The sequence below is a fragment of the Pelobates fuscus genome, chromosome 3 (genome assembly GCF_036172605.1).
Source record: "Pelobates fuscus isolate aPelFus1 chromosome 3, aPelFus1.pri, whole genome shotgun sequence".
In the NCBI taxonomy this organism is placed as follows: domain Eukaryota; kingdom Metazoa; phylum Chordata; class Amphibia; order Anura; family Pelobatidae; genus Pelobates; species Pelobates fuscus.
In genome coordinates this window covers 329,883,154-329,900,263 of record NC_086319.1, presented here as the reverse complement: position 1 = coordinate 329,900,263, position 17,110 = coordinate 329,883,154, and the positions used below count along the sequence as shown (strand labels likewise).

The 17,110-nt window shown below is 42.4% G+C and overlaps 1 protein-coding gene across 1 annotated transcript in view; it reads right to left on the bottom strand.

The window, feature by feature from the left end:
* CEP152 (centrosomal protein 152) overlaps positions 1-16,811 on the bottom strand; it is a 43,692-nt gene extending 26,881 nt beyond the window's left edge. The window contains exons 1-12 of the mRNA XM_063449022.1: positions 16,731-16,811; positions 15,185-15,299; positions 14,218-14,324; positions 13,432-13,501; positions 13,009-13,335; positions 11,625-11,793; positions 11,393-11,533; positions 9,613-9,752; positions 8,603-8,803; positions 7,186-7,333; positions 6,475-6,566; positions 261-412 (exon numbers count right to left, since the gene is read on the bottom strand). Of these exons, the coding sequence (XP_063305092.1) occupies positions 261-412; positions 6,475-6,566; positions 7,186-7,333; positions 8,603-8,803; positions 9,613-9,752; positions 11,393-11,533; positions 11,625-11,793; positions 13,009-13,335; positions 13,432-13,501; positions 14,218-14,324; positions 15,185-15,274 (1,637 nt within the window). The 5' untranslated portion in view covers positions 15,275-15,299; positions 16,731-16,811. The remainder of the gene's footprint in view (positions 1-260; positions 413-6,474; positions 6,567-7,185; positions 7,334-8,602; positions 8,804-9,612; positions 9,753-11,392; positions 11,534-11,624; positions 11,794-13,008; positions 13,336-13,431; positions 13,502-14,217; positions 14,325-15,184; positions 15,300-16,730) is intronic.
* Positions 16,812-17,110: the final 299 nt, after the last annotated feature.

Below are 17,110 nucleotides of genomic sequence, written 5' to 3'. Positions count from 1 at the left end.
GTAGCAAAATAGCTTCTAGAATACAGTGTCCATGGGAACTCAAATAAATAGTTTATATTCTATAAAGCAAACATTGGTGTAAATTTACTAAACTGAGAGTTGTGAAGTATATTCTCAGTGTTGCCATTTTGGTGAAATTGTACAATTCCTTTGTCAAGTCACCACAATTTACAGTTCAAAGAATTAAACCCAAGGATTACAGCATGAAGACAAATATTTTTGGAAGCTGCACAAAAGATTCAACAAAGGGGACTCAATACCTGTGGAGCTGTGATTTGCGCCAGTTGACTTTTTTAATTCCCAAATCAACATACGAGTCAGAAAGCTCTTGCTCTGACGGGCTTGTGAAAACCCCCAGGTTGGCAGCAGATTCATACATTGTAATTTGCTCTTTCAGTTCATTAATTTCATCCTGGAAAAAGAAAAAAAAAATGTCAAACTTATTATAAAACAAAAAGGAACACATGCATTTAAAGGCTACCTTAATATCATTAGGTGCAATGGCAAGGGGTAAAAACATAAGTCAAAAGAGGCTCATTGACTGTGATATACACTTCACAAAATCTAATAAGAGTCCATGACATTCAAATTGTTAAGTGGGAAGCAAAAGAGGAATATAGTCATATTGGAAATGATTGTGTGATCCTTTGAGGGAGAGAGAGGAGAAAAAATGTGATATTATCAAAGGTAGCAGCCCTAAGATTAAAATATTTGACATATCGGCCAAGCATACGTTTTTAGTTTGGGCTTGTGTTTATGAGTAGGAAATAGAGATGTCGCGAACATAAAATTTTCCGTTCGCGAACGGCAAACGCGAATTTCCCCAAATGTTCGCGAATGGGCGAACCGCCATAGACTTCAATAGGCAGGCGAATTTTAAAACCCACAGGGACTCTTTCTGGCCACAATAGTGATGGAAAAGTTGTTTCAAGGGGACTAACACCTGGACTGTGGCATGCCGGAGGGGGATCCATGGCAAAACTCCCATGGAAAATTACACAGTTGATGCAGAGTCTGCTTTTAATCCATAAAGGGCATAAATCACCTAACATTCCTAAATTGTTTGGAATAACGTGCTTTAAAACATCAGGTATGATGTTGTATCGATCAGGTAGTGTAAGGGTTACGCCCGCTTCACAGTGACAGACCAAACTCCCCGTTTAACGCACCGCAAACAGTCCATTTGCACAACCGCAAACTCCCCATTTGCACAAGGTTGGATACCAAGCTAGCCATGTCCGTTCCTTGTCCTCACTGATGTCATTGAAGGTCTCTTCCTCCACCCAGCCACGTACAACACCAAGGGTCCCCGAAAGGTGACAGCAAGCCCCCTGGGACGCCTGCTGTGTTTGGTCTTCCACCTCCTCAAAGCCACCTTCCTCCTCTGACTTCTCTTCTTCAGACACCTCTCTCTGCGTTGCCTCTCTCTGCGTTATTATAAGGTGTGTTAAGTAGTACTATTCCTATCAGTTTAATCCCTGTTACGTCCCCTATCAGGGGACGTGAATATGGCATCGATTTTAGGAACCGGGAGATGGAAAAAGATGCTTGGTTGGTCCTCCTACTTCAAATTTGGGGCACTGCACGTGTAATCTAATGTGCCACCAGATAGGAGTGGTGTGTTGTTAAGTAGTACTATTCTTATCAGTTTAATCCCTGTTACGTCCCCCTCATCAAGCCTTTTTTAATCGAATGTATCGCCCACTGTCAGTCCCTTCGGGATCCATCCCTCATTCATCTTAATAAAGGTGAGGTAATCTAGACTTTTTTGACCTAGGCGACTTCTCTTATCAGTGACAATACCTCCTGCTGCACTGAAGGTCTTTTCTGACAGGACACTTGAAGCGGGGCAGGCCAGAAGTTCTATCGCAAATTGGGATAGCTCAGGCCACAGGTAAAGCCTGCACACCCAGTAGTCAAGGGGTTCATCGCTCCTCAGAGTGTCGATATCTGCAGTTAAGGCTAGGTAGTTTGCTACCTGTCGGTCAAGTCGTTCTCTGAGGGTGGACTCCGAAGGGCTGTGGCGATGCGTAGGACTTAAAAAGCTCTGCATGTCCTCCATCAACAACACGTCTGTAAAGCGTCCTGTCCTTGCCGGCGTGGTCGTGGGAGGATGACTTCCACCTCTCCCCCTGTTAGATTCCCGTTGTGCTGTGACATCACCCTTATACGCTGTGTAAATCATACTTTTTAATTTATTTTGGAACTGCTGCATCCTTTCCGATTTGCGGTAATTCAGTAACATTTCAGGCACTTTCTGGTTATACCGGGGGTTTAGTAGCGTGGACACCCAGTACAGGTCGTTCTCCTTTGGCCTTTTTATACGAGCGTCCCTCAACAGGCACGAAAGCATGAAAGACCCCATTTGCACAAGGTTGGATGCCGAGCTACTCATTTCCCGTTCCTCCTCCTCAGTGATCTCACTGAAGGTATGTTCTTCCCCCCAGGCACGTACAACACCACGGGTACCAGATAGGTGACAACGAGCACCCTGGAATGCCTGTTGTGGTTGGTCTTCCTCCTCCTCCTCAAAGCCACATTCCTCCTCTGACTCCTCTTCCTCACAATCCTCTTCTAGCGTTGCCGCAGGTCCAGCAAGCGATGCTGATAAGGCTGTTTCTGGTGGTGATGGTGACCACAACTCTTCCTCTTCACGCTCATCTACGGCCTGATCCAGCACTCTTCGCAGGGCACGCTCCTGGAAGAAAACAAATGGTATGATGTCGCTGATGGTGCCTTCGGTGCGACTAGGTTTGTCACCTCCTCAAAAGGATGCATGAGCCTACAGGCATTGAGCATGAGCGTCCAGTAACGTGGCAAAAAAAATCCCAGATCCGCAGAGGCTGTCCTAGCACCCCAGTCATACAAATAGTCGTTAACGGCTTTTTCTTGTTGGAGCAGGCGGTCGAACATTAGGAGTGTTGAATTCCAACGTGTCGGACTGTCGCAAATCAAGCGCCTCACTGGCATGTTGTTTCGCCGCTGGATATCTGAAAAGTGCGACATGGCCGTGAACGCCTGAAATGGCCACACACCTTCCAGGCCTGCTTCAGGACGTCCTGTAAGCCTGGGTACTTATGCACAAAGCGTTGTACGATCAGATTACACACATGTGCCATGCACGGCACATGTGTCAACTTGCCCAAATTCAATGCCGCCAACAAATTTCTTCCGTTGTCACAAACCACTTTGCCGATCTCCAGTTGGTGCGGAGTCAGCCACTGATCCACCTGTGCGTTCAGGGCGGACAGGAGTGCTGGTCCGGTGTGACTCTCTGCTTTCAGGCAAGTCAACCCCAAGACAGCGTGACACTGCCGTATCCGGGATGTGGAGCAAGACGCAGCAGCAGAAGAGGACTCAGCCGAGGAGGTTATGGAAGAGGATGGAGTAGGAGGAGTAGAGGAGGTGGCAGCAGGCCTGCCTGCAAGTCGTGGCGGTGTCACCAACTCCTCTGCAGAGCCATGCATTCCATGCTTGGCAGCCGTCAGCAGGTTTACCCAATGCGCAGTGTAGGTGATATACCTGCCCTGACCATGCTTTGCAGACCAAGTATCAGTGGTCAGATGGACCCTTGCCCCAACACTGTGTGCCAGACATGCCATTACTTCCTTTTGCACAATCGAGTACAGGTTGGGGATTGCCTTTTGTGCAAAGACATTTCGGCCGGGTACCTTCCACTGCGGTGTCCCAATAGCTACAAATTTTTGGAACGCCTCAGACTCCACCAGCTTGTATGGTAAAAGCTGGCGGGCTAAGAGTTCAGACAAGCCAGCTGTCAGACGCCGGGCAAGGGGGTGACTTTCTGACATTGGTTTCTTACGCTCAAACATGTCCTTGACAGACACCTGACTGTGGGCAGATGAGCAGGAACTGCTCAAGGCGAGAGACCAAGTGGCAGATGGTTGAGAGGGGGCAAGGAGGAAAGCAGTGGTTGACGTGGCTGAAGATGCTGGACCAGGAGGAGGATGGCGGCTTTGAGTTTGTGTGCTGCTTGTACTCATGTGTTGATCCCATAGGTGTTTGTGATGTGAGATCATGTGCCTTCGCAAAGCAGTTGTACCTAGGTGGGTGTTGGACTTCCCACCACTCAGTTTCTTTTGGCACAGGTTGCAAATGACATCGCTGTTGTCAGAGGCAGACACACAAAAAAAATGCCACACTGCTGAGCTCTGCAATGACGGCATTCTGGTGGTGGAAACAGCATGCGTTGATTGGCGTGCTGTCTGGCTGACCCCGGGTTGCGATGCATGCTGTCTGACTGTGCCACTAGCTCCTTGCGACGACCTCCCCCTGCTTCCAACTCGTCTCCTCCTCCTCTCTGTCTCCCCATCAGAACTTTCCCCCTGTTCTTCTTCTCTTCTAGCAGGCACCCACGTGACATCCACGGACGCATCGTCATCATCAACCGCTTCACTTGTATCTGACAACTCAGCAAAGGAAGCAGCAGCGGGTACAACATCATCATAATCACACCGTACGTCCATGTGTGTAATGCTGCCTGACTGAGACATCCCTGTTATCTACATCCTCTGGCAATAAAAGTTGCGCATCACTCATTTCTTCAAACGGATGTGTAAATAACTCCTCTGACAAATCAAGTGAAGCGGCTGTGGTGCTAGTGTTGGTGGTGGCGGCAGGCGGGCGAGTGGTAACTTGAGAGGTGCCCGAAGCCAAGCTGGAGGAGGATGGTGCGTCAAGGTTCCGAGCGGAACCTGTAGAAGATTGGGTGTCCTGTGTCAGCCAGTCAACTATGTCCTCAGAACTTTTCAAGTTCAGGGTACGTGGCCTCTGAACACTGGGCATTATTCTAGGGCCAAAGGGAATAACAGCACCACGACGGCCCCTGCGGGGTGGCCTGCCTCTGCCTGTCATTTTTTTTTCGATTAGTGGTACTATGCGTGCAAGCTACTGTGACAACAGATATGAGTGGCACTGTGCACTGGCAGAAGTTGGCAGAGTAGACGCTGTAGGCCTGACACACACACACTTGCAGACAACTAACTGCTATTCAATCTATTACAGTCAAAATTGTATTTTTTTTTTTAAATGTACACTACTGTTACACCAGATATGAGTTGCACTGTTGTGACACTGTGCCCTGACAGGCCCTGAAACGCACACTTGTGAAGGAAACTGACTGCTATTATTTCATAGTGAAAAAAGATTTTATTTTTTTTAAATGCAAGCTATTGTGACACCAGATATGAGTGGTGGCACTGGGCACAGTATACGCTGTGAGCCTGACACACACGCCAACTGCAATTAGATTACACAGGGAAAAAAAGCAGACTGATGTTCTAGCCCTAAAAAGGGCTTTTTGGGGTGCTGTTTGGAGTGCTGTCCTTACAGCAGAGTTCAGATGAGTCCTTCAGGACTGTAGTGGACACTGAATACACTAGCCTAGCTATCGATTTCCCTATTAAATCAGCAGCAGCTACACTGTCTCTCCTCTCACTAAGAATGCAGCTTCCGAATGAATCTAAAAATGGATGCTGTCCAGGAGGTGGGAGGGTCTGCTGCTGAGTGGCTGGAATGTGTCTGCTGACTGTGAGGTACAGGGTCAAAGTTTACTCAATGATGACGAATAGGGGGCGGACCGAACATCGCATATGTTCGCAGGCCGCGGCGAACACGAACAAGCTATGTTCGCCGGCGAACTATTCGGGACATCTCTAGTAGGAAATAATCACTAGTTCCACCCTGAAGAAGTACATTAATGAGATCATTGAAAGTCTGAATTCACCAATAGTTGGAGGTCATTTTAGGTACAGCATGGGTTTCTGAACTTGTGCTTCAGTTCTACATTTCTACATTTGTTTTTTTCTAAGGAAAGATGTAGGCTAAACTACATCTCCCAAAATATTTGCTGTACTTCCGAATGACAACTATAGAACAACTATATTAGAGAGAAAAAACAGAGACTGGTGGGCTTTGCATAACAGCTACAATAACCACCAAAAATGATGCATTTAAGAATGGAGATGAGGGGACAAAAGATGCTGAACTGGATGCAGAATGCACCAAAAACATTTATTGTTTTGCAAAAAGATACAAAACTGAACAGCACAAAAATCTAGTGAGTGTAATGTCCCTTTAAATATAATAGTTACAATGCATGGCTGTATAAAAGCCATCACACTCACAGCTTCTCCACATACTAATTGATGTGATGCAAATCAACAGAAGAGAGTAAGAGCATGTTGGTATGACAGTTTTTCCCCCTCTCATCTGGACGACTTGAATAATGACCCTTATTGTCTCTGGACTGTGCTTTTAAAACATTAGGCATAAGGGGTTGTTTTTCAGGATAATAAAGCCCCTTGTGTTAGCAAAAATAGTATGAGTAAATCACACGGGGCACATCACATGCCATGATATTTTCAGGTCTGCAAATTGGGGATAAAATACTCAATGGAAAAGCAAGAATGGGCAGACTAATGTGCACATCTTTAAATATATGATAAAAAGACTGACCTGCAAGGCTTTGTTCATGCCATCATTTATCATTTTAGAAGACTGGACTTGTTGAAGCTGCATCCGTAACTGTGTTGCTTCTTGTAGGGACCCTAAGGAAATTTGAAAGCATACATTTGAAATACATAGTAATAATAAAAAAAAAAATTAAAATATGAAATATTATTAAACCTCTGCAATTACATTTTAGAGGAAAACTGGCATCCTTGTTTTATTACTGTATTAGATAAAACACTTTGTATCTATTTTCTAATGTATAAGTAATTGCCTGTATTCAGTGACTCTCCTGGCTTACCCGTGCTGGATGGGGGCAGCCATTTTTAATTAGTTTTAGGTCAGAGGCACGACTTGTCAGACCAAAAAACCTTGCAAGTTATGAGAGCTAGTGAATGTTCCCAGATGTTCAAGCAGGTATTTCAGAAATGCAATATAAAAAAAAAAAAAAAAAAATGAATGACATGTATAGGCAGTTATTGCTTATGAAGACAAGTATCTTCTCTATGGTTATAATAAAGTAAACAAAAAAACTAGTCCATGCTACTTCATCAATGCATTTGGTGCTCAGCGTGTTTTTCAGATGGAGTTCTGAGCAGATCTGTTCCCACTTCAGACTATATGGCTTTCTGCCCAGCTAAACGCTACAGTATGCATTCAAAAGGAAAATAAGTAAACCATTATAGAGCTCTACAAGCCATGAGCGAAACCTCTTACCGGTCTGTAAAAGATCAGCACACTGCTTCTGACATTCCTCGAGACTCCTAGTCAGCCTGTTTATTATTTCAGTTTTGTCCACTTTGCTTTCTTCTTGTTTCCGTTCAGCTTGCGCTACCAGGTTCTGCAATCGGCAGCATTCTTCTTTCTGATATAAGGGAAAACAAAGCCAATTAGGATAAACACTTTACTCAAACATTAGAAGTCATTAAAACATTGTTAAAGGGACACTATAGTCACCAGAACAACTGCAGCTTAAGAATACCAAACCGCCAGGCATTTTCATGTCAACACTGCCTTTTCCCAGAAAAGGCAGTGTTTACATTACCTCTAGGGGCACCTCCAAGAGGCCACTCCTCCGATGGCCACTGGAGGTGCTTCCTGGCTCAGGGCTGCCCAGTAGGAAGACCTGCCGTTCAGCGTCCCCACGCTCTAAGTGGGGACGCTGAATTTTCCTCATACAGATGCATTGATTCAATGCATTTCTATGAGGAGGTGCTGATTGGCCAAAACTGTGTTCAGCACTTTTGATGATGTCACCAAGGGGGCACTTTTGCCATGCATTAAGCCCACCCTGGAGTGAATTACAGTTTTAAAAGTAAAACTAAACCTCTGAAAAATTTGGTATGCTGAGATTACAACTTTCATAGTCACAGAATCCAAAATATTTTTTTTTAAAATGTTTTTTAAAATAATGGTATCCCACCTTTATATCTTGTCCTATAATCTAGCCCTAACCATACCCGTAATACAATCCTTAATGTAACCATTGACCTTACACCCATAACCCTACCCTAATCAAACTCCTAAACCCACCTCAGAGGGATTCCCTCTGCTGAAGTCAGAACCAACATCAGAGACATTTCCGAGCACTGCGTACTATGTAATTGCAGCATGATATCTCACTCACATGCTGCAGCTCCTGAAACTGGTGCTGAGCAGCAGGCAAAGTCAAGCATCAATCACTGGGTAGTGGGGCATGCTGGAAGGACCTCACCAAGATCTTTTCATACGAAGGGCAGACTCAGAACCACCTCTGCCGAGCTTGAACGCTAAGTCGCAGCGATTTAAAGGGCCATGTGCAGAGTCACGTCGAGCACTGCACATACCTCACCTGTCAGTCTGTCACTAATTAAGACTGCATCCAATGATACCTGAGGCTCCACGGTACTTGCACGGATTTAACCCTGCTGGAACCTCTAATGCATGACAATCTATGCCATCATGCAATGCAGGGCTGTAACTTCTTGCGGTCGTTAAGATACAACATGTTTAAAGACACACACAGGTAATCTATTCTAAATGTTCAGAATATAAGGCTCAACGCACACTGTAAGGTAAATATACAAGTAATGGCACTAACATGGAACTATATCAAAATGAAAAGAAAGTTAGTTTCCAACAGTCTTAGACATACTTGTTCCTGAAGCGCAGCATTAACTGCATCCATTTTTTGCTGTAATACAAACACTTGCTCTTCATGCTTCTTTGTAAGCACTGACACAACAGCTTCATGTTGCTCTCGTGCTCGTTGTATAGAATCAGAGCGGCACATGTCCATAACTTGCTGTTGCATGCTCTCCATTGCAACCTTGGCTACTTTTAGTTCCTTTCTCAACTGAAATAAAAAAAGTTACAAGTTACTACACAAGCCTCCAACATGCAGTCACCAACATACTGCCCCTCTAGCATTATATACACGCTCCTGCAGGTGGGCAGATTTTTAACGGAAATGTAATCAGTTGGGGTTACGTGTAAAGAGAAATTCTGGAGCAACTTTGGGAACATTGTGAGATTTCCATGGAAACCAATGGAATGTTGATGTCGACTGCACCACTTTTTAATCAAGTGGTGACATAACTATAGTCCACAGCGGTCAATAACTGTTCATTCACCAATATTCTCGTTGACGAATGGTAACGATTAGCCATATAAACCATGCTGTAGGAATTTAATAAAGTTGAAATAAAGAGTTTTTTCCAATTGTTACTCATACTTCATTATCAATAAAATATTCAGGTTAATGCAAAAAGTGTGTGTCATAATGAACAAGACGGGGTTATTAACAAAAAGGATGAACAGCCGTAAATTGAAAGTTAATTTCAAAACTTAGACCATAAAGAAACACTAGAAACACGGGTGACTTGGGGAGCTTTTCCATTTGGGTTGTTATGACTTCAAATTGAAAAATTACTCTCAGGGTTATTCACCAACGTGAAATTTCTAAGTAAATATCACATTTAGGCTGAAGCAACCACATAGAAAAATATAGAATGGATTTGCAGAATTTTATAATTAGGCTATTGCTAGCCTAGCCAAGTAGCGAGTAAATCTGAAAACATTTATTTACAATAGCAATAATTTCTTGCCATGAAGAATAGCTAAATTTGATACACCCATATATAAGCAAACACAGCCACCACTGACCTGCTCTTCATTAGAAGTTAATACCTCCACAGTTTTCTCCAAAGCGGTCATCTTTCCTTTTAACTGAATCTCAATTTCCTTGGAGTTCTGAAGCAGTGCTTGAGATTCTTTCATGCTAATAGCCAAGCCATCTTTCTCATCTGAATTACAAATAAGAATCATACACAACTTTATTTATAATCAAATAACAAAAAAAAAACTCAGATGGTCCTTGAAATGCTGTATAAAATGTTAACAAAAACGTCTTTACTTGTATGCAAACTGGAAAAAAAAATAAATGCAAGGATTGTTTGTGCTATTAAAGGGATCCTATCGTGCCAGGAAAACAAAGCCGTTTTCCTGGCTCAAAAGGGTTATTAGGTCCCACCCTCCCTTGGGGCCCCCCTTCAGCTACTTACCTGAACCCAGCGCCGATGTCCCTCGGCGCTGGGTCAGGCTCCGCCATCCCTCGGCATTGGGTCAGGCTCTGCCCACGCTCCTACGGGGAAAATCAATCCTCCGTGAGGACGTCCAGCATCAGATAACAGACCAAAAATCTTTTTGGATTCCGGAAGCCCTCTAGTGGCGGTCTGGTAGACAGCCAAAGAGGGCAGACACTTAGAGCTGCAATGGAAACAGCCACTGTTTAAACAAAGGGTCACAGCATCCAGACAACTTCAATTAGCTGAAGTGGCCTGGGTGCCTACAGTGTTCCTTTAATTTAACCCCTTAAGGACACATGACATGTGTGACATGTCATGATTCCCTTTTATTCCAGACGTTTGGTCCTTAAGGGGTTAAACTTGTAAAAGTTATTATTTTTAATCTTCTCTCAAAGTAACCCCTCCCTTGACATTGTGATTTTTTAAATTTTTTACAAGGAAATCTTGAGAAACCGCTTGCCCATGTACACTACAGCTGTACCTGTATTCAACATGGTAAAGTCCAATGATTTCTGTGGGGGAAGTATAATGCATGAATACCTTGTATGGGATTGGCTGTGAGTAATAAGACAGTTACTGGTTGTGTCAGACATGAGACAAAAAAGAGAGACACATTGTTAAGCAAGTATTAACGTCATTATTTTAATAAATATTTCTATTTAAGATCCACATAATGAATGAAAGGAACACTAGGAATATATACATGGATTCCAAATACTGGAGTGACCTAGGGTCTATTTAGATTTGTGGATCCACACAAAATACAATAAAGTGATATTATTCAATTTCTATCTCCGCGCCCAGTTCCCAACTGAGGCTGCTGCTCCTTCCCTGACTGAAATCATGATTACTGATGATCTCTTCCAATACAATGCTTGACCATAGGAAGGGGCTAGTGTGCATGTTCTGTAATTGTTGCACCAATCTACATCTCCTGAGTCAAAGAGATGCATTGACTCCATTGATATCGTAGGGAAGCATTCGGCCTTTCCATGCAGGGCGTGAAGATTACAGGACCACACCAGGAAGCCCCTCTACTGGATGTCTGAGTGATAGCAAAACAGGTGGCATTGCACAGCAATGTAAATACTGCCTTTTCTCAGTGCTCGGCACTTTGCTGATGCTTAAAATATCAATTTAAATAAAGAAACGGTTATTAAAACCTCATGCGCACATGACTGGACCCTGAGATACATTGGTGACCCTTTCCTTGCAAATGTTCTACCCCTCGTTTGTTTTTTGTTTTTAAAATCACTTTTTTTTTGGGGTGGGAGTGGGGGAGAGGGGGCAGGTTTAGGTGACTATAACCACTTTGTTGTGAAAACATTATTAGGGCACCAGCACATGAGATGACGTACCTTTGACTATTGCAAGCTGATGATTGAGATATCTAATTTGCTGCTGACTTTCTTCTAACGTCTCATTTAGTTCTTGAAGCTGTCTCCCTCTTGCTTTGTAAAGTACCTGAAGCTGTACATACTGCATATTACTTGTAGAACCTGAAAAACATAGAATGATTGACATTTTTTTAAACAGTGTTGCATTATTAATGCATTTACTACTTACTGAGAGAATGTATGTACCACTTACTTTCACCAGTATCCAAGAACTCTCTTTGAAGATCATCAAATTTGTCACCACATCTTGCCGGATCTTGAGACGTCAAGTCTTTCTGTGCCGCATTTATTTGGTATGGGTGGTACTTTACTTGAATGGACTCTGTGGGTTGTCCGTTAGTTCCTTCTGATGGAATGAATCTCTGCAAATAAAGTGCCACATGGTTGAGCAAGGCTTCAGGGACTTCATCACACTGCTCACTCAGACTCAAAGAGTTTCATTAAAAATAAAGTCTCACATATAAGAAATATTGTATAGGATTTAACATTTTTCTTGTTTTCTTTTTATGCGCAAACATTCACATTATTGCAAAAAAAAAAAACCACACTGTAGAAGAATACATTTGGTGTTAAAAACTCAACACTCAAAACTCATACAATTCAAAGTGAAAAAAATCCAATCATTTGGTTACATCTTGGTAAAAATCATAATTTGGATAAAATACTATTGCAGCCTCAATGCAGTAACACAGATATGTGTCTTTGTGGGTACATGCAGCTTTACAAGATACACCGATCAGCCACAACATCAAAAACACTGACAGGAGGAGTGAATTACATTAATTTTATATTGTTACATTGGCACCTGTCAATGGGTGGGATATATTAGAGAACAAGTGAACAGTCAGTTCTTGAATTTCATTTGCTGGAGGCAGGACAAATAGGCAAGCAAAAAGATCTGAGTGACTTTCACCAAATAGTGATGGTTAAACAACTAGGTCAGAGAGCATCTCCAAAACGGCAAGTCTTGTGGGGTGTTCCTGGTGTGCAGTGGTGGTCATTTATTGGCTTATAGCTTCAGAGGAGTGCTCTCGACCAATGAATGAACAAACTTATGTTCAGGGAATATGCACAGAATTGACATCAGCCAGCCGACTAATGATGCTGCCAGAGCTGTACTTACACCTGTGGTAGCTATTCTAACTATAAGGGATGTTTGCAGCATTTCTTATTGAAACACTGAATACAGGCTCCAAAAACCACGACCACTTAAATTCCATGAAGTGATCATGGTGCTTGAAGTAACCATTTAAGCCTAGTATACATGACCAAGTATAAAAGATTTCATTACAATTGGTAGAACACAGGACAAGAACAAGTTCTGCATTACTAGTATCTTCCCCCACGAACCTCAAAACACGTTTGTCTTATTTGTTATTATCTTCTACAAGTAAGTTGTAAGGGTCAATTGTGGCTTAACTGGTGGTAATGTTTTAGTGTATATTGAATAACTCCCAATAAGGGAGTAAATATGCAACTACTATGTGTGCCCCAGAATATACCTAAAAGATATACAATGCATTCGTCTTGGTAAAATACTTAATAAATCAGTTTATTTTGCCTGTTACACTACAAACCTGAAAATTTTCTTTTTTGGGACCTGGGAACCCTTCTTCTTGATGATGGCTTTTGGTGTATGGCTGAAAATCCTCTGGAAGGTGATATAAATCACTATTAGAACAAGGGTCTCCTGCATCATAATGGTTGTTATCATGAAAGTCTTCCACGTTAGATTCATCATTGGCATGCATTTCAGGATAATTGTACTTGGCATGAAACACATTCCTTTCATCATCACTGTGGAGGGCAGGCCATCCATTGGACATCTTCTCTGCAACCATATTGTTTCTAAGATGTTCTGGTTTTCCAAAATAATCCGCGGAATATTGGTTACCTGCGTAATGCTGATAGAAATAAAATGTTTAAAAAAATAATATGAGAAATTTGCCATGAAAAACAAACCTTAGGTTCTCACGATCACTTTAATGTTTGACACTTACAGGCAGTTGTTGTTGATTTGGTATTCCTCTTGCCGAGTCCCAGCTTGTCTCATGCTCCCAATGTGGATTCCTACATTAAAAAATAAAAATAAAAAAATGATACATGCAAAATAACAAGTATAAAAAGATGTTATATTTCGTTATCAAGCATAAAAGCTGATGTAATGGACAAAATACATTTTTTACTAAGTGACAGATCAGCAGCGTTCTCCATATAATTTTCCTTTATGGCGCAGGTTAATAATCTATTAGTTTGTTTACCAGTTTTTTTATGCACTCTGTTAACGCCCACCTATATCAAGTTCTCCTTCCAGTCAAGTCGCCTCTATTCTCCTAAAATGTATTTTAAACATACACAAACTAGCATTAAAAGTTCTGTCTCAATATAAAATAGAACGGTCTCTAGATACACTTTTAATTACAATGGTGGTTACAGCCTGGTGCCTTTCAGCCTGGTGCCTGGTGCCTTTCAGGGGGTACCTCCCTTAAAGGGCCAACTGCTCGACTGCCATCCAATTAACCGACCTGCCTTCTTTCCGTATGTATAAATACATGGCTGCCACCTGAGATAAGCCTGCCTTGGGAATAGCGTTGCTCATATTGTCATGCTGTCGTGAGTGTATAGCTGGCATTACAATGGAGTTAAATAGGCGAGAAATGGTAATCAGAGTACACTGCATTGCAGCATGTTTTCATTGACAAACTGTTTTATTGCACAGTGTGTAAATAGTAAATTATAGGGGGGGTGGAGGGGAATAAATATATAACCCAAGACGGAATTCTTACTGTTCGGATATTTCATGGCCACTGCAATCGCTGTAGTTAGGCTCAGGAGACGACGACAGGCTGTCATCAAGAAGATCATGGGGAAGATCAGTTAGCAACTGTTGAAGCTGTTTTAAGGGTAAAAGAACATTTATTAAGGTTTTAGAGCAGTCCAAAGTCCTGACAGGTACAGTGTACAGTCCGCACTCATTTACTGCTGAGAAATGGAAAAATAGAATTGTGGAAAAAAGAGAAGCTTCTATAGCTCCAATAAGTAAGATACAGCAATTTGGAAACACTTTCTTAATCCTGTTCAACATTTTATGGTGTGCATCTATTAGAATCAGGGCAGTCACGGCAATACTCTACTGACCCGTGTGCCACCATTTCAATAGGGCAGATAATTTAAAAAGGAACCATTTTCCAATTAAATACAAGTTATAAGCTACTTCCCAGGTTTGTCACCACAAACGTTCTGTAGCCCAATTCATTGTTTTAATCAAAAGCAAAAAAAAAAAATGCCATGCTGCAGGTGCTTAATATAAGTGCAACCCACATAGGAAATTAGAGTGCAGATTTGTAGACAGATGACAATTCTTCCGTCACAATTAACATGCAGAAAACATTTTCTTATCAAAACTGAGGAAATTTAAATAGTGAGCCTGTGTATTAATGTATAAAATAATAATAGCCAGCTGAGGTTTGTTTTATATATCACAGTCATTAAAATTCTGCAATCTAAGTAACACAAGTTTACAATAATAATATTAGGCAGCAGATGGTATCTGTAAATTAATCCCCTGTGTGGTTTTGGAGAAAGGGGAGAGCAGTCTGCATGTTAAAAAAAAAGAAAATCACGGCGATATATGACACTCCCTTCCTTTACGAATTTCTAATCCCTAAGCTACTATTGACTCTTTGTGAAAACATCAGAGACCATAAGATGTAAAGATCATATTAACAATTTAATTCTTTACCACATGCTCACCTCTTGCTCTCTGGCGTAATCCTCTCTATCGTATTCATCTTCATCATCCTGCTGTGTTTGCAGAGCTCCGCTATCAAAGTCCATAGACATTATTCCAAATCTTTATGGGCAACTTCTGAAACAGAAAAAAAATATCCAATACATTATAAAATATTGGTTGTTATTTTAATGGAGTAGGTAGCAAGTGGTAGAAAAAAGAAAAAAAAAAATCAAGACATGATTGCAAAGATCTTTTCGATGCTGGCATTAATAACTTAAAGGACCACTATAGTGCCGGGAAAACATACTCGTTTTCCTGGCACTATAGTGCCCTGAGGGTGCCCCCACCCTCATGGTCCCAATCCCGCCGGGTTGGATGGAGAGGTGCCGGGCTTCCTCGGTGCTGGAGACTCTCCTCCTCCTTTCCCCGTCATCGGCTGAATGCGCATGCGATGCAAGAGCCGAGGCGTGCATTCAGCCAGTCTCATAGGAAAGCATTCTCAATGCTTTCCTATGGACACTGGCGTCTTCTCTCAGTGAGAAGCGCAGAAGCGCCTCTAGCGGCTGTCAGTGAGACAGTAACTAGAGGCTGGATTAACCCATTGTAAACATAGCAGTTTATCTGAAACTGCTATGTTTACAGCAGAAAGGGTTAATCCTAGGTGGACCTGGCACCCAGACCACTTCATTAAGCTAAATGGGTCTGGGTGCCTATAGTGGTCCTTTAAGCTCGAGAATAATTAAGAAAACTATGGAACTCACCAAAAGAAGAATCGTGTGTTAATTTTGGTGTGTAATTTCAGCGTTCCTTTCAGAATGGTTTGAGATTATATTGTCTAAACGTAGTCACTATATATTGTATAACATTTAGTTCTGAGATGTGAAGGAATGGTCTTTAGTCTTTGCCATGTGAGGAGTAAAAAAAAAAAAAAAAAGTTCCTGAAGTTTTTGTAATGGATGTAGAAGGGGTTATAAATAACAATAATGATATCTATATAATTGCAATAACGCCAGATCCATTACATTTTCTAGGACACACAACACTTCTATAGGTTGATGTACAGATCAGAAACAAAAAGTGACATTGTAGCATTCATACGCCGCAGTAAGAAAATTACACATTAAGAGATATCGCAAAGGAATTACATTGATTAGCTGATAGATTCCCTTCTACAGTATATGTACAGTGCTGCTGAAAAAGGATTGCCAGACCCACATGTAAACACTTTCAAATGTTTAACCCTTGCAGTATACAGAATTCATATGCTACAAGCAGGAAATCAACCTTCTGAATGACTGATGAACCCCATGGCATGGGAATTATACACAATGCAGGGCAGCTCTTTCCATGTGCAGCCCAGTAACATGAAATGATGTGTGTCCCATAAAAACAGGGTGCATATGGCAAGCACCATGATCTTAGTACAGGGCAGCACTTTTCATGCACTGCCCATCACCAGACCAGGGCCAGTGTATGAGTCCAGGATTCCATGGCAGACCTGGCACGGCTTGTTATATGTGATCACCATAGCAGGGATTATATATCAGCTTTGATCATATTGCTTACCTACACCTATTGCTGTTTCATGAGCTCCCAGCCCCGGCCAGCTGCCTCGGTCCCAGCGCAGCCAGTCTATCAACAATCCACTTCCCTCTCAACAGTCAAAATCGGTACCTGCTCTCTGATTGGCCGGTCAGGAGGAGGACTGATAGGAAGCGCAGCCAATCCAAGCTAGACGCACACGATAGCCTGTGTTCCTATTGGTCGGGGGGGGCGTGGATAAGGAACTACTTTGACGTTCGATTGTAAGGGATCCGATAATGAAGTTGCGCAGAGCAGCTAACAGTCTCTAGTGATTGTTGGAGTGGGCGGGGCAGTGGCGCGAGAGGCGGCGGGAAGGTCGCAGAGTGGGGAGAAGTCCTGTTAGGAGGGAGCTGGAGCCCGGG